Source organism: Ceratotherium simum, chromosome 7, assembly GCF_057802395.1.
Source record: "Ceratotherium simum simum isolate JZ-2026a chromosome 7, ASM5780239v1, whole genome shotgun sequence".
NCBI lineage: Eukaryota > Metazoa > Chordata > Mammalia > Perissodactyla > Rhinocerotidae > Ceratotherium > Ceratotherium simum.
Window position 1 is genome coordinate 59,924,814 of NC_141906.1, and position 24,224 is coordinate 59,949,037.

At 37.2% G+C, this 24,224-nt stretch overlaps 1 protein-coding gene across 3 annotated transcripts in view; it reads right to left on the reverse strand.

The window, feature by feature from the left end:
• Nucleotides 1–8,257: 8,257 nt before the first annotated feature.
• The window catches only part of C7H11orf65 (chromosome 7 C11orf65 homolog), a 69,341-nt gene continuing 53,374 nt past the window's right edge, over nucleotides 8,258–24,224 (reverse strand). For 2 of the 3 annotated variants that reach the window (XM_087433662.1, XM_014785190.2), the window contains 3 exons: nucleotides 17,080–17,250; nucleotides 11,056–11,111; nucleotides 8,258–8,788 (listed from right to left, as the gene is read on the reverse strand). In XM_087433662.1, coding sequence (XP_087289788.1) covers nucleotides 8,646–8,788; nucleotides 11,056–11,111; nucleotides 17,080–17,250 — 370 coding nt within the window. In that variant the 3' untranslated portion in view covers nucleotides 8,258–8,645. The remainder of the gene's footprint in view (nucleotides 8,789–11,055; nucleotides 11,112–17,079; nucleotides 17,251–24,224) is intronic. The other variant, XM_087433663.1, reaches the window with a different exon arrangement.

Sequence of the window (24,224 nt, forward strand, 5' to 3'; positions counted from 1 at the left end):
TGTATGGTAAGACTCATTCATTTTATTGAAATATGTGAGTGTTCTGTGTGCAGGCCTGGTGTTAGTTCCTAGGGAGACAACAGTGAGCAAGGCAGGCATAGTTGGCCATTATAGAGCTCATAGTCTGGGACAGACAGGCGACTTAGAATGCAGTCTGAACTGGGAAGCCAGCCACACAGAACCAGCCTGGTATGCTGCATCTCAGTCTAAATAGTCTGGTAGGTATGCAGGGATGGTTTAACATTCACAAATCAATCAACGTAATACACCACATTAATAAAATGAAGAATAAAAATCACATGATCATCTCAATAGATGCAGAGAAAGCATTTGACAAGATACAGCATCCATTTATGATAAAAACTCTGAATAAAATGGGTATAGAAGGAAAGTACCTCAACATAATAAAGACCATATATGACAAACCCACAGCTAATATCATCCTCAATGGTGAAAAACTGAAAGCTATCCCTCTAAGAACAGGAACCAGACAAGGATGCCCACTGTCACCACTCCTATTTAACATAGTACTGGAAGTCCTAGCCAGAGCAATCAGGCAAGAGAAAGAAATAAAAGGGATCCAAATTGGAAAGGAAGAAGTGAAACTGTCACTATTTGCAGATGACATGATTTTATATATAGAAAACCCTAAAGAATCCACCAGAAAACTTTTGGAAGTAATAAACGAATATGGTAAAGTTGCAGGATACAAAATCAACATACAAAAATCAGTTGCATTTCTCTACACCAACAACGAAGTAGCAGAAAGAGAAATTAAGAATACAATCCCATTTACAATTGCAACAAAAAGAATAAAATACCTAGGAATAAACTTAGCCAAAGAGGTAAAAGATCTGTACACCAAAAACTATAAAACATTTCTGAAAGAAATTGAAGAAGACACAAAGAAACGGAAAGATATTCCGTGCTCTTGGATTGGAAGAATTAACATAGTTAAGATGTCCATACTTCCTAAAGCAATCTATAGATTCAATGCAATCCCTATCAAAGTTCCAATAACATTTTTCACAGAAATAGAACAAAGAATCCTAAAATTTATATGGAACAACAAAAAACCCCAAATAGCTAAAGGAACCCTGAGAAAAAAGAACAAAGCTAGAGGTATCACACTCCCTGATTTCAAAATATACTACAAAGCTATAGTAACCAAAACAGCATGGTACTGGCACAAAAACAGACACACAGATCAATGGAATAGAATTGAAAGCCCAGAAATAAACCCACACATCTATGGACAGCTAATCTTGGACAAAGGAGTCAAGAACATACAATGGGGAAAAGAAAGTCTGTTCAACAAATGGTGTTGGGAAAACTGGATAGCCACATGCAAAAAAATGAAAGTAGACCCTTACCTTACACCATACACAAAAATTAACTCAAAATGGATTAAAGACTTGAATGTAAGACCTGAAACTATGAAACTTCTAGAAGAAAACATAGGCAGTATGCTCTTCGACATCGGTCTTAGCAACATCTTTTCAAGCACCATGTCTGACCAGGCAAGAGACACAATAGAAAAAATAAACAAATGGGAATACCTCAAGCTGAAAAGCTTCTGTACAGCAAAGGAAACCATCAACAAAACAAAAAGACAACCTATCAATTGGGAGAAGATATTTGCAAACCATACATCTGATAAGGGCTTAATCTCCAAAATATATAAAGAACTCATGCATCTTAACAACAAAAAAACTACCAACCCAATTAAAAAATGGGCAAAAGACCTGAACAGACATTTCTCCAAAGAAGATATACAGATGGCCAACAGACACATGAAAAGATGTTCAAAATCACTATCAGGGAAATGCAAATCAAAACTACAATGAGATATCACCTCACGCCCGTCAGAATGGCTATAATTAACAAGACAGGAAACAACATGTGTTGGAGAGGATGTGGAGAGAAGGGAACTCTCATACACTGCTGGTGGGAGTGCAAACTGGTGCAGCCACTATGGAAAACAGTATGGAGATTCCTCAAAAATCAAGGATAGAACTACCATATGATCCAGCTATTCCACTGTTGGGTATTTATCCAAAGAACTTGAAAACACCAATTTGCAAAGGTACACGCACCCCTGTGTTCATTGCAGCATTATTCACAATAGCCAAGACTTGGAAGCAACCTAAGTGCCCATCAAGGGACAAATGGGTAAAGATGATGTGGTATATATACACAATGGAATACTACTCAGCCATAAGAAACGATGAAATCCAGCCATTTGTGACAACATGGATGGACATTGAGGGTATTATGCAAAGTGAAATAAGTCAGAGGGAGAAGGTCAAATACCGTATGATCTCACTCATTAAGTAGTAGATGATAACAATAATAAACAAACACATAGAGACAGAGATTGGATTGGTGGTGACCAGAGGGGAAGGGGGGAGGGAGGAGGGTGAAAGGGATAATTCAGTACATGTGTGTGGTGATGGGTTGTAATTAGTATTTGGGTGGTGAACATGATATAATCTATGCAGAAATAGAAGTATAATGATGTACACCTGAAATTTTTACAATGTTATAAACCAATGTTACTGCAATAAACAAAAAATTAAAAAAATAAATAAATAAATAGTCTGGTAGATTTTTCTTAATTATCCCATCCCCACAAAAAGGCAAATGAATGTTCTTTGCTTGGGTTTCGAGAGTGAACTAGTTGACATTTTTAAAGTCTAAAAGATATATACTAGAATATGACAAATACAAAGATCCTGATATCCTAAATGTGAAGTTTCCATTCCACATATTTATCATTTTTTTAAATAAATAAATTCAGTCCTCTTCAGAGTCTCCGGCTCTTTTGTCTAGTTTCTGAAAAAATGAATTTTGCATAAATACAGTAGCATCAAAGTTTTCACAAAGATTAGATTCAGAATTTGGTGAGTAAGGTGAAAATCTGATATAATGAAAATTATTCCCTAGGAAATCCTTTACTTTGCCCATAAAGTATAACATGCATAATTTTTTTAATGTACAGCAATATGTAAAAATGTATACTTCCTATACTAATGTACAATGTATGATTCTAAAGCAGCGGTTCTCAACCAGGAGTGATTTTGCTTCCCCACTCCCTCAGAGGACATTTGGTAACATCTGAAGACATTTTTGTTGTCACTGACACAGTGAGAGCATGAAACATCGACACACACTGTTGAAGGTTAAGGTCAATATTTCCAAACTGAGAGAGAAACATGTAGGAGAGAAGTGGTCATGATTTTGCTTGTAGCACCTGCCTTGCTGTAAGTGTGTGTTCATAGCTGGTCTACTACTAATGTGTGAATCACTTTTTTAAAATTATGGTAAAATACACATGAAATTTACCATCTTAACCATTTTTAAGTGTACAGTTCGGTAGTGTTAAGTACATTCACATTGTTGTGCAACCAATCTCCAGCACTCTTTTTACCTTGCACAACTGAAATTCTATACCCATCCTACAACTCCCCATTTTCCCCTCCCCCCAGCCCTTGGCAACCACCATTCTATTTTCTGTCTCTATGAATTTGACTATTCTAGCTACCACCTATAAGTGAATCATACAGTATTTGTCTTTTTGTGACTGGCTTATCTCACTAACATAATATCCTAAAGGTTCATCCATGTTGTTTTATGTCAGAATTTCCTTCTTTTCTAAGACTGAATAACATTCCATTGTTTTCATATACCACATTTTGTTTTTCCATTCATCCATTGATGGACACTTGGGTTGCTTTTCCCTTTTGGCTATTATGAATAATCTGCTATGAGTATAGATGTACAAGTATCTCTTCAGGATCCCGATTTTAATTCTTTTGGGTATATACCCAGAGATGGAATTGCTGAATCGTATGGTAATTCTATTTTTAATTTTTTGAGGAACCACTGTTTTCCATAGCAGCTACACCATTTCACATTCCCACCAACAGCGCACAAGTGTTCCAATTTCTTAACATCCTCAGCAACACCTGTTTGTTTTTTAATAGTAGCCATCCTAATGGGTGTGGGTGAGTCATTCTTGAAAGTAAAAGCATTGTATACTTTATGCAAAGTTTGTAAGTGGTACTGCAAGAAATAATGTGTTTTAAAAGCAAAATATGTCAATCAATTGACAATTTTGAAATCTGTTTCTGTGACTTAGATATGCTTATAGAACCACTTTGTACATAGTACTGAACTTAATATTTCTTATTTCTTAATTTTTTTAGATATCCATGATTGTAAGGGTTAGAACTATTTTAAGAGAGAAAAGGGTAGTCAGCTGGTTGTAGATTTGTTCTAAATCATTGCAGTGTAAAGCAACATGGACAAATGGTCTTCATAGGCATCTCAAACATACTCATGTCATGAAAAGGAAAAAAAATCTGAAAATAATCCTGATGAGTCAATGCCTTCTACTTCTAAGGAAGAAATAATACCAATGCTACACAAACTTCCCAATATTAGAAGAGCCCATTTTATGAGGCCAGCATTACTCTTATATCAAAAATTTCAAGAATTAGAAGAAAACTGAAGATCAATATTCTTCATGAACATAGATGCAAAAGTCCTTACAAATATTAGTAAATCAATTCCATCAATATAAAAAAGAGATAATACATCATGACCAAATGGCATTATTTCAGGAGTACCAGGTTGGCTTAATATTTGAAAATCAATGTTAATAAACTAACAAAAACCATATGATCGTGTCATAGATGCAGAAAAAGCATGTGACAAAATTCAACATTCATGATAAAAATTCATCAAACTAGGAGTAAAGGAAACATTCTCAACTTGATAAAGGACAGCTATGAAAAACTTATAGCCCACATCACACTTAATGGTGAAAGACAATGTTTTCCCCTTAAGATCAGTTACAAGGCAAAGATGCCGCTCTTACTAGTTCTATTCAACATTGTACTGGAGTTTCTAGCCATGCAATAAGGCAGAGAGAAAGAAAGAAAAGACATAACAGTTTGAAAAGGAAGAAATTATCTTCATTTACAGATGATATAATCATCTATGTAGAAAATCCTAAATATTCTATATATTTAAAGTCTAGAACTAATAAGTGAGTTGAACAAGGTCACATGATAAGGGTCAATATACAAAACATCAACCATAATTCTATATACAAGTGTTAAAAGTGTCTACACTACGCCCAAGATAGAGTCGCTTATGCTAAGCCCCACGTCAGCAAACTGAAACTTAACTAAGTCTGTATGCTCAACTCCCCCAGAAAAGGTTGGTCTAAGCCAATCATTCAGCACTTGCCTGCTCAGCACAAATATACCTGAACCAGCTCTAAAACTTCCCTTGCTCCATATAAGGAAAGTAAACTTATTTTAACCAATTAACAATTGTCCAGTATAACTTCCTTGTTCCTGCTCACTTTGGTCTCTGAAACCCTCTTGCTTTGTACAACTCCTGGAAGCTCCTCTTTTCTAGAGTGGATGCTTCCCAATTTATGAATTGCTAAATAAAAGTCAACTAGATCAAGAAATTAAGTGTCTGTGAAATTTTCTTCTGTCACCAGCAATGAACAATTTGAAATTGAAATTTAAAAACAAGAGCATCAGGGCCGGCCCTGTGGCTTAGCGGTTAAGTGTGCATGCTCTGCTGCTGGCGGCCCGGGTTCGGATCCCGTGCGCGCACCAAGGCACAACTTCTCCGGCCATGCTGAGGCCGCATCCCATATACAGCAACTAGAAGGATGTGCAGCTATGACATACAACTATCTACTGGGGCTTTGGGGGAAAAAAATAAATAAATAAAATTATTAAAAAACAAAAACAAAAACAAGAGCATCAGAAAACATGACTGGCATAATTTTAATAAAATATGTTAAATATCTGTACACTGAAATTTACAAAACATTACTGAGAAAACAAAGGCCTAAATATACAGAGAGATGTACCATGTTCATGAATTGGGAGACTCAATATCGTTAAGACAGTAATTCTCTCCCAAATTGATATATAGAATCCATGCAATTCAATCACTGTCCCAGCAGACTTTTTTTTTCTTTTAAAACTTATAATCTGATTGTAAAATCTGTATGGAAATGCAAAGGAACTAGAATAAGCCAAAACAATTCTGAAAAGGAAAAACAAGTTTGGAAGACTTACACTAAAGTCATAGTAACAAATCCAAGGTGGCACTGTCATCAAGATAAGACACACAGATCAATGGAGCAGGATAAGGATTCAGAAATAGACCTGCATATATAACTAATTGCTTTTCAACAAAGGCTCCAAGGTAATTGAATAGAGAAAAGATAGTCTTTCCAAAAACTGGTGCATATCCATATGCAATAAAATGAATCTCAAACCTTCCTTCTCACTATATACAATAATTATCTTGAAATGGATGATATACCTAAATGTGAGAGTTAAAATTATAAAATTCATATATCTCCTTTGTGCCCTTGGTTTAAGCAAAGATTTCCTAGATAAGACACTAAAAGCGTGAACCATAAAAGAAAAGATGGTAACTTGGACTTTATAAAAATTAAAACCTTTTTCTCCTCAAAAGACATTGTTAAGAAAATGAAAACAGCAGCCACAGACTGGCAAAACAGTCTCCAATAAACGATTTGTTTTTAGAATATATTAAAAAGTCTTTTAACAAAATAATAAGAAAATAAACAACCTAATTAAAAATAGGCAAAAGATTTGAACAGACACTTTGCTAAAGAAGATCTCCAAATGTCAAATAAGCACATTAAAGATGCTCAACATCAGAAGTAATTTGGGAAATGCAAACTAAAATCACAATGAGATGCCATTCACTATACATCCAATGGAATAGCTAAAATTGAAACATCTGACAACAAGTGACAAAAACCAAGTGGAGCAACTGAAACTGATTCATTGCTGGGGGAAATGCAAAATGGTATAGCCACTTTAGAAAAACAGATTCTTACAAAATAGTTAAACATACAGTTATGGCTTGCTCCAGCAATTCCACTCCCATGTATTTCCCAAGAGAAATGAAAACATATGTCCCCAAAAAGACTTGTACATGAATGTTCATAGCAGCTTTATTCATAATGATCCCAAACTGGAAACAACCAAACGTCCATCAACTGGTGAATGGATAAACCAACTGTGGTATAGCCATACAACGGAACACTAGTCATTAAAAAAGGAATGAACTACTGGGGCTGGCCCAGTGGCTTAGTGGTTAAGTCCGCACGCTCCACTTCAGCAGGCGGGGTTTGCAGGTTCGGATCCTCGGCGCGGACCTATGCACTGCTCATCAAGCCATGCTGTGGCAGCATTCCACATACAAAATAGAGGAAGATGGGCACACCTGTTAGCTCAGGGCTAATCTTCCCTACCAAAAAAAAAAAAAAGGAATGCACTACTAATATAAGCAACAAGGATGAATCTCAAAAAAGCATTATGCTAAATGAAAGAAGCTAGACCAAAAAAGACTACATATAGTATCAGTCCATTTATATGACATTCTAGAAAAGGCAGAACTATAGAGATTAAAAGGAGATCAGTGGTTTTCAGGGGTTTAGGGTGCGGGGAGTGGATTGACTGCAAAGACGCACAATGTGGGGGTGATGGAAATGCTTTATATATTGATTGTGGTGAGAAGTACATGACTATATACATTTGTCAAAACTCAAAGTGAACACTCAAAATGGGTGAATTTTTGTATGTAAATTATATCTCAATAAATCTAATTTGTTTCTTAAATATACATTAGGTCTTCTGACTGCTGATTTTTTATACTTGGGGGGAAAAGCCTCTGGTCTATTAGGATTACAGGCAGATTTTTAAAGATACAGTGTGATAGGGGCCGGCCCCATGGCCTAGTGGTTAAGTTTGGCACACTCTGCTTCAGCGGCCTGGGTTTGTGGGTTAGGATCCTGGGCGGGGACCTGCACCACTCGTCAGCCATGCTGTGGTGGCAACCCACATACAAAGTAGAGGAAGATTGGCACAGATGTTAGCTCAGGGCGAATATTCCTCAGGAAAAAAAAAAGATACAGTGTGATAAGAGTGATGATGGGTAGTAGTAGAGGATGCTTATGGGAGCATACAGTAATTCAGACTTGGAGGGTGTGGTGGATTCTGTTCCTTCACCCAACAGTCATCGCCAGTCCTCTACTCATCCCACCGTGGAAGCTGAAAGACAGATTTTTGCTGCTCTAGCTTCTTTAGCTAAGGGTGCCCCCGTGACCTAGTTTTGTCCAAGGATGCCTAAGGTGACTGGGGCTGGGGCTTCTAGTAAGGCTTTTGTTTTCCTAATAAAAGGAGAACTTGATACATGGCCCTTTTTTAATGAAAAAAGAGCTCTGCTTGATACAAATGCACAAATAAAGAATGCTTCAAATGAAGAAAAAAATCAATCTGAAGATTTTTTTGCACCTCAGTATAATATCTTTATTTAAGTGTGACTTAAACTGTTAGAATACTACAGTTTCTCAGAATACCAGAAGTAATTTCCACATTTTCCATGACCCCTGTATTCAGTCCAATGCTCTATTTCTGTATAACCTTTTTTACTTAATTGGGGTAGATTCGATGCCAAGAATATACAAGTCATTCCAGTCAGAATAAACTATCCCTTGACTGTAACTGATGGGAATCAGGACTTGAAGGGCTATAGCTCAAAAGAGAAAAGAAAACACTCTATATTTATATTCTTTAAGTGGAATCAGCTGTTGGTCTGGTAAAATTTGGTTCATCATAAGTATTTTTATATGAAGTATCTTCTGGTGTTCCCATTTCTGCCTCAGATAAATCTTCATAGTCATGTATTTTTTTCTGTGGTTGATCAAACCTGAAACCTAGAGAGGAGTGACAGATGTTTAGAAATGTTTAGAAAGATGCCAGATGTGATAAGGTAAAGACTCATTCCATATGCTACTACATGCCAGGTAAGGTCTCTTCCACATTCCTTTTCACCCTCTTAGAACAATTAACTTTATATCTTATTTAACTGAAACCATAAATGTCCCAAATTTCTGAGTCTGTCCTACTTTTCACTATCATATTTCCTTGTCCATCTCTACAAAAGGCTGTGTAAGACCTGGGTTTGAGGTTTGACCTACTACTACTAACTAGCTGTGTAATTTGGGGCAAGTTACTTAACCTCTCTTAAGTCTCAGTGTCCTCGTCTATTAAGTGTGAATAATAATAGCACACACCTCATCATATTTTTGTGAGAATTAATTGTGATGGTGCATGTAAAGAACTTAGCATTTAGTTAGTGCTCCACAATTAACTAATAACTATCAGTTCTTTATTCACAAATAAACAGAAGCCTTTTCTCTCACTAGAGCTAAAGTTTCTAAATCTCTGGATTTGATTTCCTGATGCTTCTTGAGGAAGAGGCACACACTTTCTCCTCTTCTCCACGCCAAGATCTTCAGTGTATCACCTGTTATAATGTAAAGTTATAATGTAAATCTCCATTGCTTAAAATAATTTTCAGTTGCTCTTATGCTCCTTCCAATTACCACGCTATATCTTTCCTTCTTTTCACAGTAATATCTTTTAACTCAGTAATTTATATTCTCTGTTTCCATTTTTGTACTTGTCATTCCTTTATATTCTTTTATCTGGCATTGAGAACCTACTATGTGCTACACATTGGAGATTCAGTAGTGAACAAAACAGACAACTCCCCACCCTCAAGTGAAGATAGTTACCTAAAACTGTTCTCTAGAAGCCCATCAACTCCATTAAATCCCTGAAGTGGAAACCACAGAGTGTGTTCTGGAACAGGCAAGAGGCCAGTGATGCGGGGTTGTTGTGAGTGAGGGGGAGAGTGGGACATGATGAGGGTGGAAATCTAGGCCAGAGCCAGAGCCAGACTGCTATGATAAAGTTAGGATTTTATTCCAAGTGCAGAGGACAACTATGAAAGGCAGCAGAGGTAGTCTTAGCCAAGAGCAAGGGTTCTGGAGCTAGCCTGCCTCATTTCAAATCCTGCCCCTCACAGGAAATGACTATGTGACCTTGAGCAAGTAACGGGGCATCTCTTTCTTTGCTCATCTGTAAAATGCAGATCATAGAACCTGTCTCATTGGGTTGGTCTGAAGATCAACGAGTTAATTTTATAAAGCACTTTAAGACAGCACTTCCACATAGTAATTGCTAAAAAAGTGTTTGTTAAATAAGCATTTTAATTGCACTGATTTAAATCTGTGAAAGATCACCATCTGTTGTGTCGGGAATGCACTGCAGGAATCAGTGTAGAGGCTGTTGCAGAAACTTGCAGAGGGATGATGGCAGCTTGAATTGTGGTGGTGGCAATGAATTGGAAATAAGTGGATAGGTTAAGGCTAATGGTAGCTAACATTTATAGAACACATATTATGTGCCAGGCACTATTCTAAGCTCTTAAAATGTATTATCTCTTATTACCTCACAACAACCGATGAGCTAAGTACTATTGTTATTCTCAATTTACAGATGAGAAACTAAGCTAGTGAATTGCCCAAGATCGCACAGCCAGTAAACAGTAGAGCCAGAAATCAAAACCAGGCATTCTGAATCAACTCTGCATGATTGTAACCTCTCTGATTTACTGCCTCTCACGATGATCACGGGACAGAACTCATACACTCAGATTGTACAATAACCATAATTAGGTTTTGTCTATGTTAGAATTATTGATATTTCTGGGGTATAATGATATGCTTCTTCAGCTGCTATCACTTTCAGTTTTTTGGTATTGTGGACCACTGGCAGGACAATAGTGGCATAGAACCTAAAAAATATTTGTAACATTTTGAGGCATTTATTTTGCCAAGTGAAGTTTGCTCATTAAAAATTATTACTGAAACCACAAGATATGCATGCAACTTTTTTTAAAAAGAGGATTCACTTTTTTTAAACCATTTTATCCAACCCTAAATAAAATCAAAAATTTCTTTCTATTCCCAAATAACCATCTTACATATAAAGGTAAAAATGACTTGGCAAATTCATCTGTCTATATACAGTGCAGGGCATGGAAATGTTAGGTGCTTAGAAATGTGTACATATGTGGAATGTATCATTTTTGTTCACAAGAACTTCCCATAAAGTATTGCTAAAAATCACCTACTTTTGAAGTTAGCTGAAGAGTTGCTTGTAGCAATTTCCTTCCAGTTGGCAATGTACCTAAGCACATTATATGGGCATTAAGTTAACTGATTTATTAGTAAGTAAGAAATTGATTCGTCAGTACACGCTTATTAGACTACTTCTAAAATTTCACTTTCTCTATGAAATCTCAGATTAATGGTAATAAATTCACTAGTCCAAATGTTTAATTCTCATGACTTTCCCACCTCCAAGTAGCTGCCATGCTCCTAAGACAATCCCTAGGACAAGGTGTTAGAGACGGTATAAAAATGTGCCCACCATCTACCATATTAGTGCTCTTTGGTCTCCCACCAGCACACCTCCCCTTATTTTATCCTGTTCCATTCCTGCAAGATCATGTCCTCAGTTGAGTGTCTTTTGAGAGGGGAAAACAGCAACAGTAACCACAAACTTTCTCCTTGGTTCTGGATTGCCAGACCTACTATCTCTGACATGTCAATGGAAATTTAAAGTGTGCGGCTTATGATCTTATTAGAGCAACAATGCTGTCTTTGGTGTGTCCAGTAAATATGAGGTTACATTCAAGGAAGGCACATGCAGCTGCCATCTCAGTTCCCTAAACAGAGACTAAAATAGGGAGACAAGGGTAGCCTGAGAAGAAGTAAAATAGGGAAGAACAAAGTATGATGAGCTACAAAGATGAGGGAAAGCTCCAAGAAGCAGGTTTCCTGTGACTTGTTCCATTTCATTTTAGGCTCTGTATCCCCCTTTCCCAAGCCTCTTTCTTTCAACTGCACTCAAGAAATCAGGTAAGGAGTTGCTCACAGCATGTGCTGAAAGCAAGTTGGCAGAGAAAAATTGAGGAGGATCAGAATTGTCATGTAATTCAGAAAACACTGTGATTTCCCAAGTGTCTATTTATTTGATTTGAATTACTTTAAACTTTTGTTAACTTTGTGTTCCTGAAGTGTTTTGATATAGGAAGGTATATATATTCAACAGTATTTAATTGTAATAAAGTACAGTCATGCCCGCATAATGACGTTTCAGTCAACGATGGACCACATATACCATGGTGGTCCCGTGAGATTAGTACCATATAGCGTAGGTGTGTAGTAGGCTATACCATCTAGGTTTGTGTAAGTACTATAGGGGAGGAAGAAAAATATTCCTCTACCCTTCTAGGTTCTTCTGGTCTAAGAATTAAATTGACACAAGACAGATTAATAGGAGAAAAACAAACAAAAGTTTAATAACATGTATACATGGGAGAAACCCAGGAAAACCAAGTAACTTGCCAAAATGGCTGAAGCCCTCACCTTAAATACTATTCTCAGGTAAAGATAAAAGAAGATGTTGGGGGTAAGGAGAGTCAGGCACTTCAAAGGTAAGTAATTCACAGGTAGGTGAAAGGAGAAATGTCTGGCAAACAAGAGTTTGGCCACACAGAATCAGAAGAACACAGAGGGGAGCCCAACAAACAGGCTTTTCTAGGTTCCTCCCTGTCTACCACCTAGTTCATGTTATGCTAAGGTGATAGCTCACCTCCTGAGACAGGTTTTTTATCTGAATTCTTTTAGGCAGTTAAGGGGGAGGTAACAAGAAAAACTTGCTGAGTCTTTTGTTTCTTAAAAATAATCAGCCTAAAATAATCCTCATGTTAAAGGGACACATTTTAGAGTGGCAAATATTGTTCCCCTTCAGTACACTCTATGATGTTCACACAATGACAAAATCACTCAACAAAGCATTTCTCAAAACGTATCCCTGTTGTTAAGGAATGCATGACTGTACTGTGTCTATAGTCGACTCCTTCTTGTTATTGCTACCTCTTGTTGCTTTAAGAACTTCATTCTATGGCCTTAAATGGGATACTGCTGGGTCACTACTGAAGGAAAAGATGCAGGATAACAGCAGGGGGTGTAAACCCCTTCCAGGATCTCTTAGTAGACCATTCAATCTGTCATGACCTTAAATTCAGGCAGACTTTGTGCTCTCAGTGGTTGCTGAACTCTATGAGTTTGATGTTAATCACTCTGCTTCCTTGGATTTATATATGGAAAGATTTTCATTCCACCTTCAAGGAACCAAGATAAAAGACCTTGATCAATTGTATGCTAAGCCCTGACAGTGTGGGGCACAAACATATGCCATATTTAAGGCTGATCATTGACCCTGCTTTACCTGAGATTAGGACGTGAATTTATTCAATTATTTAAAAAGAACTTATAGAGAACATACTAGCAATAACTAATAAGAAATCTAAGTTTTACAGATAGAAGCAACAGTCTGATGATAGTGTTACCATGCTGCATATATCAATAGAGCTCATCTGTCTTTCTCACTAAGAAATTTTTGGAATTTTTTTAGATAATAATTGTAGAATAAAGTATATATAGAATCTACAATGAATCCCTCAGGAGTACAAATTTAACATTTTAGTGGTCTGAGAAAGGTCCGAGCCAGAGAGGTCACATAACTATATGTCCTAGAAATCAAAGGAGCAGCTTCAGATATAGAAACTACCCATAACACATACAGGCAAAGAGCTCTCACCAACAGAGTTAATAGAATATCATGAAATTATTTAGGATATCCCAGCTGCTGATCACTTAACAGGTTATATCCAAATTCACTTGCAGTTTGAAAAATATGAAGATCTTGGAAGAGGAACCTCCATCTTGATAGAGAATATGCCCCTGAAAATCCAGCAGGATGAATGCCAGCAACGGTCACAGTAGCCATCACGTGGCATTGTGGTGACTCGATGGTGATGCAGGGATTGTTTTATGTTCTAAGCGCCTGCAGCAACATATCTCTGGATAGCCCAGAATTTGCAACAGTACTCAGCAGTGTCCTTGATCCAAGAGTGAAGTTGCCTCTATCCATTCTTCAAAATTATAATAATATTGTACACAGTTGATATTGTTGCAATGTGCATCTGAGGACGTGCATGGCTTCTTTACAGGAGAGTGTCCATCTATCATTAACAAGGGGCTAGCACAAAAGTCTCTTGGGAAGAAACTGGTTTGTATCACTCAATATCAGTGTTCAACACATTTATGTCATTCTAATGGTCCAACTATCAAAAACTGTCCATAGATTTTGAAGGATACTCTCCAAGGAATTAGTGGCTACCAATTCTCCTGAAGGGAAAAACATTAGACTCTGAAATTTTCATCAAACAAGGTGTCATCAAGCCAGTTATGAATAGCAGACAACTACAAAGACCTAACAGGAAAGTAGACTGTGGAGACCATAAATGCACTGGGAAGAAGGTGCTTACACCTAATGTCTGTAGTCAGCTGGGAAAAGGTCTTTGTGAAGTTTGGTTTTGCCTGAGATAATCAGTAGCTTGTAGTCAGTAATGCTCTGAAATATTCCCAAATAATCATGCTGGATTGCACTTGAAATTTTTTTGTTGTCCAGGGCTCAATAGAAACTCACTTTCTAAGATTTCCAAGTTGGTGCCAAATTACAATTATGCCCAAGTCAGAGAATGAACTGATAGAAGTTGTATGTAATTTGGAAACATAAGATATCTGCATTTTCAAAAATGGAAATTTTCATTTAGGAATGGAAGTTAGTCCTACCATATCAAAGCTAGGTGTATTCATCCCACTCCATATAGAATACATGATACAAAAAAACCACTTCGTTTTATTTATTTATTTTTCCACCAAAGCCCCAGTAGATAGTTGTATGTCAGCTGCACATCCTTCTAGTTGCTGTATGTGGGATGCGGCCTCAGCATGGCCAGAGAAGCGGTGCGTTGGTGCACGCCCGGGATCCAAACCCGGGCCGCCAGCAGCGGAGCGCACGCACTTAACCGCTAAGCCACGGGGCCGGCCCCAAAAAAAACCACTTCAAATCTTATGAGTTTATTCTGTTTTTATCTTTTTTTCCACATAAGGAAGCCATTAGGAATCTTCACCACTAGCAGAGAAGGGTATTAGGGGATGATAGTGGGGAAAGTATTATGTAGACTGAGATGGCTGTTTCTTTCTTCCCTTTGAACTCAACTGTTTTATTCTTTTTGTATTCCAGTAGTGATACTTTTTTGCAATCTTTCACTGAAGCTTGCTGGCCCTTTGCTTGAACTGTATAAGGGAAATGCAGGGCAGGATTTCAAAAGCTCACCTGAGAGATGTCTCTATTCTGTCCTCAGAAGCTCATTCAAAATGGACCTCCCCTGCCTATCTCTCCCCAGCAATTTTTATTCTTAGGAAAGGACATAGGAGTACAACATTATAGTTCCTTTCTTTGGATGTCATTTCTTTCTTCATTATTACCATCTGTATTTAATCAGTGCCCCCCAGAAACCACAAATGTGCTGTCTATAAGGAATCCCAGTACAACGGTCTGGACAAGATATTGGGGTCCAATAAAAAGAGATTATTTAAAAAAAATTTTTTTTTACTATTTGTTTGTTTTTACTATTTATTTATTACAAAATATTTTAAAGCATCTACTATGGATAATTAGTTTTTTATTTCTTCTTATCTTTCCCTTTTTATTTTCTAATATATCCTTCCCATCAATATATTCTTTTTTCTTTTATTCTTGTTTTCCTATTTTCTTAGTTATTCTTTCCATTTTTTCTTCTTTTCTCTTATCTTTCCTTTTCTCATTTTCTCTTCTCTGCTTCCTCTGGCCTCTTTTTCCTGTTCTATTGTTCAATGACAACCAACTTGATTTTTCCTATCCCATTTTCTTATCTCCCTCTTCCTAATTTCTCCTTTTTCTTATGTTTCTTTACTTATACCATCTTCATTTTAATTTTTCTGTCTCTTCATCCATGCAATATTCACATTCATTATTGTAGCTGAGTAAATATTAAATATTTTTTAAAGATTTATTGAGATATAATTCACATACCATACAATTCACCCAGTTAAAGTGTACAATCCAGTGGCTTTTAGTGTATTCATAGAGTTAGGCATCCATCACCATGATCAATTTTAGAACATTTCATTACTCCAAAAAAAAACTCCATACGCCTTGGCCATCACCTCCCAATCCCCACAAATCTCCCAGCCCTGGGCAACTACTAATCTACTTTCTGTCTCTATAGATTTGCCTATTCTAGACATTTCCTTTAAATGGAACCATATAATATGCGGTCTTTTGTGACTGGCTTTTCACTTAGCAGGTTCATCAGTACTCTAGCATGTATCAGATTTCTTTTTATTGCTGAATAATATTCCACTGTATGGATACACCAATTTTATTTATCCATTCATCAGTTGATGAATATTTGGGTGGTTTCCACTTTTTGGTTGTTATAAATGCTGCTGCTGTGAACAACCACGTACAAGTTTTTGCGTGGATATGTGTTTTCATTTCTCTTTATATACTTAGGAGTGGAATTGCTGGATCATCTGGAAACTCTATGTTTAACCATTTGAGGAACTGCCAGATTGTTTTCCAAAATGGCTGCACCTTTGTGCATTCCCACTAGCAGTATATAAGGGTTCCAATTTCTCCACATCCGTTTCAACATTTGTTACTGTCTTTCTAATTATAGCCATCTTTGTGGGTATGAAGTAAGATCTCATTGTGGTTTTGATTTGTATTTCCCTGATGGCTATATTAAATATTGTAAAAATTTCCATCACAAAAAATTCCTACAAATGTTTTTCAAGGACCATAGTATGTTACTGAAAAATTATAACTTTTTAATGTCTCAAACAGAAAGATTAGGGAATACAGATTGAGGAAATTCTTTGTATTATTAATTTCATGTTCTTAGCCTTGTTTGTAAATCCAAAGTAAGAAGTAAAGCAGATTTAGATTAAGGCATAAGAATAAAGTCTGAGACTAAAGAACATCTAAGTCTAATTTTCTTTTTTCTACTTTTAGATCAACCATTTTTTTAATCTTTCTCCCTCATTTCTTCTTCTTTTCTTTCTAGACAAATAACAAATACTCTCTTTTGAAGATTATGTCTGTGGCCCCAAGATTCAACATGGGATTGGGAAATGTTAGGAAGAAAAATACTGATGCCTACCCTTGCTCCCCAAGAATAGCAAGACATATTTACTCATCAAAGTTCAGTGCATTTGTCCAGTTCAGCACTTCATCCACTTCCCATTCCATCACAGAATCTATTCCACCATCTTCAATAGCTCTTATTAGTCCTTCCGTTGCTGTGTGAATTAAACCTAGAGTTTCACGATTTGTTGACTTAGCCTCCAGGTTTCCTGTGTAGTACCTAAATAGAGGAAAGCAAGGGAGACACAAACCCTTTGGAATAGGTGATTACTAGTAAATGCAGTTAATACATATTGTTGCTGTGAAACTATTTACATACTAAACCAAGTTTTTATCGTATCTAACTCAAATACACCTACACCAAGTTCTATGTGATGAGATCTTTTGGAAAAAACAAAGCAACTTAATCAACCATACTAACCAGAGAAGCCTCATTTCAAAATCACCTCTCAATAAGTTACATTTATATGATACAAAGAAAAACTAAGTTATTAAATCACTGAATCATAGAATTACAGAGGCAAAGGATCTTGGAGACCAAATAACTAGTCCACTCGTTTTATAGGTGAGGAAATAAATCCTGGAAGAGTTGAGTAACTTTTACAAGGTCACGTGGCTAACAGCAGGTAGGAAGAGGGAAGGAATGGGGGAAAAGGAAAGAGAGGAAGAGGTAAAGGGGAAGAGAAATATTAACATCTTTTTTTGTGTCAGGTACTTTTCATACATTATCTTGCTTAATTCTCTTAAAAAAGACAGACATTTGTGACAGCTATTTTTATTCCCATTTTATGGATGAGAAAATTGAGACTTAGAGAAGTTAAGAAATTTTTCAAGATCGTTTATGTACTAAATCTATATCAGAGCCAGCATTCAAATCTGACTCCAAGTCCATACTCCTTTGACAGCACTGTTCTATCTTATATTAGTCTGAGCACATAAATTAATGCATCCACCGAACATGAGCTGAGTGAGTAGAGAGAAGCTAGTAATCCTTACCAAGAATATTAGAATATAGCAATTTTTTTTTTGGTTTTCTTTTTAAGATCTACATTGGTATTCTATTTTAAAGGTTAACCTATTCTGACATTGAATTCATTTACTAATTTGACACTCATTTATTAGGAAGCGGCACAGTGGTGGTGTAGAGCTAGGACTCTAGTATCAAACTATCTGGCTTTGAATCTTGCTTCTGTGATTTACTAGCTATATAACCTTCGTCAAATAACCTAGCCTTTCTGGGCCTCAGTGTCCTCTTCCTTAAAATGGTAATCATACTACTATCTCCTAGCATTCTTGACAAGTTTAGAAGTGTAAATCCCTGTAAGGCATTTAGAACAAAGGCACATAGTAAGCATTCAATAAAAGAAGGCTTACACAATCAGAGGTGGCAAGGGATATGACAGTGGCAAGATATGTCCCTGCCCTCACGAAGTCTCTGCTTTGTCAGACTTTAAATAGATAATGATCCATGAGAGCTAACACATTTTATAGATGCTGGAGCATGGCTCTTCACTTATGTTGTTTAGTAAGAGCACAAATTGTAAGAAAGTATGATTTCACAATTTTTCTATAGTTCTTCATTCACATAATCATTCATTTAATAAATATTTATTATGTGTCCACCATGTGCAAAGCACTGTGTAAGGTTAAAATTCCTTCATGGAACTTTCAATCTTCCACTCTATACTCTATTCCCTGAACATAACAGGCACTCAATAAACACGTATTAGATGAATGATGGTACCCACTGGCTCAGATTTATTAACTAAAGCTCATGCCACAACAAAAATGCATTTAGAAATCAGGAACTTCTGGAAGGCCAGGGTTGAATGTATTTTTCTATGAGTTCCTCCATGTTTTACCTTCCCAAATATACAAATACTTAAGATTAGATTTGGAGACCTGGATGATATTCCTTTTTCCTTTTACACCAGCGATATACAACAATTCAGATATCTATTTTTGCTCTCATACTTTGTTTTAAAGAGAATTATAATAATTATTCCAATAACGTGTTTTGAACTCTTTACAAATTAGTCACTATTTATAATTAAGTGGGCTATACTAGTCATAAAACAACAACAGGTTAGCAAGTAGGAACAGAATTTCAAATAGTGGTCAGAACTGAAGATCACTTTATAATAATCATAACTTATTTTATAAATAAATGAGTGGTATTTTAAAAAGAAAACAAAAACAATATAAAATTTGGCTTTATAGGTAATGTTGCAATATATTCACTCAAAAGTGATCTCATATTCCTTTTATGTTTTTATTTTTTGGTGAGGAAGATTGTCCCTGAGCTAACATCTGTTCCCAATCTTCCTCTTTCTGCTTGAGGAAGATTGTCCCTGAGCTAACATCTGTGCCAATCCTCCTCTATTTTGTACGTGGGACGCCACCACAGCACGGCTTGAGTGGCGTGTAGTTCCACGACTGGGATCTGAACCTGCAAACCCTGGGCCGCTGAAGCAGAACGTGCAAACTTAACCACTACACCACTGGGCCAGCCCCTTACATTCTTTTTACACTAGGAAATTTAAAGAGAAAGAACATTAAAGAAATGTTTTTCTGAACATCACAACAGGGAGAGAAGTTAAAATGCAATGACCTAGTAAGAATCAAAGTTGAAATTGGAAAGGATATGATGTTCAACGTCATTAACTATCAGGGAAATGCAAATCAAAACTACAATGAGATATCACCTCACGCCCATCAGAATGGCTATAATTAACAAGACAGGAAACAACATGTGTTGGAGAGGATGTGGAGAGAAGGAAACTCTCATACACTGCTGGTGGGAGTGCAAACTGGTGCAGCCACTATGGAAAACAGTATGGAGATTCTTCGAAAAATTAAGGATAGAACTACCATATGATCCAGCTATTCCACTGCTGGGTATTTATCCAAAGAACTTGAAAACACCAATGTGTAAAGATACATGCACCCCCGTGTTCATGGCAGCATTATTCACAATAGCCAAGACTTGGAAGCAACCTAAGTGCCCCTCAAGGGACAAATGGATAAAGAAGATGTGGTATATATACACAATGGAATACTACTCAGCCATAAGAAACGATGAAATCCAGCCATTTGTGACAACACGGATGGACATTGAGGGTATTATGCAAAGTGAAATAAGTCAGAGGGAGAAGGTCAAATACTGTATGATCTCCCTCATTAAGTAGTAGATAATAACAACAACAAACAAACACATAGAGACAGAGATTGGATTGGTGGTACCAGAGGGGAAGCGGGGAGGGAGGAGGGTGAAAGGGATAATTCGGCACAAGTGTGTGGTGATGGGTTGCAATTAGTATTCGGGTGGTGAACATGATGTAATCTATGCAGAAATAGAAGTATAATGATGTACACCTGAAATTTATACAATGTTATAAACCAATGTTACTGCAATAAACAAAAAATTTTTTAAAAAAAGATCCATATCTCAAGCTATTTCCCTTTCTATATGAAGTGGAAAACCAGATGTACCATCTCCAGTTGTGCTCACTGGGAGGATATCCTTTGACCATTTTCTGGGCCAATTAAGGGATTGTAATCTAGTGACTGTCCATTTTTAGATGGTGCCAGCACTCTGTGCAGATCCATGGTGAATTAGACCCAATATATTCTCCTCTGTTAACTTGTCAAAGGGGACTCCCTATGAAGCCAAAAGTATGGGAGATGAAGAGGAGCCAATGTAGCACAAGTAGGTGTTGAAGGAGTCAGAGCCTCCTGCTCATGCAGCATACTTTGGCCCTCTGGACCTTCTCAGACCCATTCTCATATATACCACATCTATTTTATATTGAAGTGATGCTGTATACTCTCAGTTTTCTGGTTCAATAGATTAGATAAAACCCAGGTCAGTTCATAATCACATCGCACTTGGTATCCTATTGTCAAACATCCAGTCTCTACCAGGGCCCAGTAGCAAGCCTGGAACTGATTTTCAAACGGAGAATAGTTTTTGCAGAGGAAGGCATTACCTTACTCTTCAACCCTATAGGTCTGTGCTGTGATCCTCTTATTAGGACTCTTTAGAGGCTCCATATAGTATTTCAGTGCCTGCCACAGACACGTCCAAAAATACCGTTGGGCCTGCTGGGCTATAAAGCCCAAGTGGTAGAGCAACTTGACCACATGTGGACCTGCTGCCGTGTTCTTTCTCACACCGTGTCCAACTTAAGCCTGGTAGCCTTATTAGTTTACCTAGTAAATGGGTTTGAGCAGCATGCCCAAATGTGGCACATTTTACCTCCCAAATCCAGAGAGCCCTCAAAGTGGTATGTGTCTTATAAGGTGGATGATGTAAGGTACAGCAACTTGTCTCTCACTTTAGAAAAGATATCGCAAAATGTCTGTAAGCTTCACTACGTGGCAGACCCTTAACATTTTGCGAAGTTTATCTCCCTCCTTCTGGTGTGCATTTGTTCTATTAAGTCATCCAGGGCGTTGTTATTTTCTGCTCACTGTGTCTGATTAGTATAAACAAGGTCACTGATATAATGGACAGGAATGATGTTCTATGGGAATTGAGATGTGCAAGCCCCTAGCGACAAGAGCAGGAGAGCTGACATAGCTCTGAGAGTAAGATGTAAAGATACACTCTATTCTTCCCAGGTAAATGCAAACTGCTTCTCTTTTTGCTTATTGATTGGGATGAGAAAGTACACATTTGCCAGGTCAATAGCAGCATATCAGGTGACAGGGGCCGTGTTAATTTTCTCCATTAAAGAAACCACGTCTGGAAGCTTAGCTGCAATTTGTGTCACCGCCTGACCTCTATCATTTCAAAGTTCCATTATTCCCAGTGAACTAAGGGAACCAATTCCATTACAGCTTTCCCTACTGTCATCTCCAGTCTACAGAGGGCAGCCACTACAGAGTTTGTCAAGAACTCTGCTACTCCCCTTATTTCTTAATGACTCAATGAAGAGTATATTGTCTGGGGACTCCTGGGGTGACAGCCAGTGGGTGGTTGAGTAGATAAAACATAATTTGAACAAACATAAGCATTCCCCTGCACCTTTAGAAATCCTTTTTCTACAGTATAAAGTTCTCTACAGAGAACTTCAGGCATTTTTTAACTGTAGAGTTTGGGTTGAGTTCAGGCTTTGATTAGCCAACCTAACAGACTATTAATACCATTTTTGGCTACTTAAGTCAACACATTTAATTCATAATCCCAGATGCGTGTGGCCATATCAATAAGTTCAACCCAATCAACTCCTGATCTAACAACCTTAGAATCCACTCTCACACATGTTCCTGAGGCTTCTGTCAATATAGATTGGCAAGTTCTTGCAACTCTTTTGGTTTATAAGCCAGCTCCTCCTGTAGACCTTGTATTTCTCTGTCTGGGCTGTTCTGAGATATAACTCTCATTGAGGGCTGGAGGCAATGAGAAATGGTTGTGGGGGAATCCTAAGGAGAATCAGAATAAGTGCACGAGGCAACTGCACCAGGTGCAGTCATTGAAAATCTTTTACGCAGTGATGGGCTGGTTCCCTCAAAACGAGGAGGAAGTGTTTCCTCTATCAACAGAGGAGTCTGAAGGTTCAGTGTTCTCAGCCTTGTCTCTGTTTTGCCCAAACATCCCCCTCCCAAATCTCAGGGTTCCCCTTCTTCCCCACTAGTGCCCTTACTTTAGTGCACAAGACCTGACAGCGTTAAACATTTGGTGGCACTGCAGGCACTATAACCCTATGACCTTTGCAACTGGCCCCTGGGTTGCCCCCAACTCACCCTGCAACTATAGGAGTTAAAGGACTGCTTTATGGAGATCCTCTGATTGTTTGCCCATGTTTTTAAAAAAAATTTTTACAACTTTATTGAGGTATAATAGACGACAGTAAAGATATATTTAAACTGTACAATTTCAAGAGTTTTCACATAAGTATAACCTGTGAATCCATCACTACAATAAAAAAATGAACATATCCATCACCTCCCAAAGTTCCTTGTGCACCTTGATAATCCTTTCCTTCCTCCCTCCCCCAATCATCATCTCCAGACAACGACTGACCTGCTTTGTGTCACTCTAGATTTGTTTGTATTTTCTAGAATTTTATGTAAATGGAATCATACAGTATGTACTCTTTTTGACTATTTCATTCAGCATCATTATTTTGAGATTCATCCACGTTGTTATGTGTATTAAGAGTTCATTCCTTTGTATTGCTGAGTGGTATTCCTTTGTGCAGATGTATTACAATTTGTTTACCCATTGACATTTGGGTTGATGGATACTTGGTTGTTTCTGATTTTTGGCTATTACAAATAAAGCTGCTGTGAACATTCATATACAATCTTACTGTGGATATATGTTTTTATTTCTCTTGGATAAATATCTAGGAGTGGAAGCTGGGTTGAATGGTAGGTGTATGTTAACTTGTAAGAAAACTGCCAAACTGTTTTCCAAAGTGGATGTGCCAGTTTGCATGTGCTCTGCAATCTGTGCCAACAATTAGTATGACTGACTATTTTAGCCATTCTAGTGGGTATGTAGTGGTATACCATTATAGTTTTGGTGTGCACTTCCCTAATAACTAATGATGACAGTCACTAGTTCATTTGTTCTTATTTGCTATCCATCTATCTTCATTGGTAGAGTGTTCAGATTTTTGCCCATTTTTAAGTTAGGTTGTCTTCTTACGAGTTTTGAGAGGTTTTTTCCTTTTTTTCCACATGTTCTAGATACAAGACTTTTATCATATATATACACTGCAAATGTTTTCTCCTGTCTGTGGCTTGCTTTTCTATTTTTGTAACAGTGATGAAGTGCAATCTAACAATTTTTCCTTTATACTTCATGCCTTCTGTATCCTACTTAAGAAATCTTTGCCAGAACCAAGGCTACTAAGATTTTCTCTTTTGCTTACTTTTATATATTTTATGGTTTTAGCTCTTAGGTTTAGATCTATGATTTCTTTTGAGTTAATTTTATATATGGTGTGAGATAAGGATCAAGGCCCATTTTTCCACATTTGAGAATTCAATTTGTTGAAAAGAATATCCTTTTCCAATTACACTGCCTTGGCACCTGTATCAAAACTCAATGACCCGTATATGTGTGGGTCTATTCTCAACTCGCTATTCTGTTTCCTTAATCTATACGTCTATCTTTATGCCAATACCACGATGTCTTGATTACAGTAGCTTTATAATAAGTCTTGAAATCAAGCAGTGTTA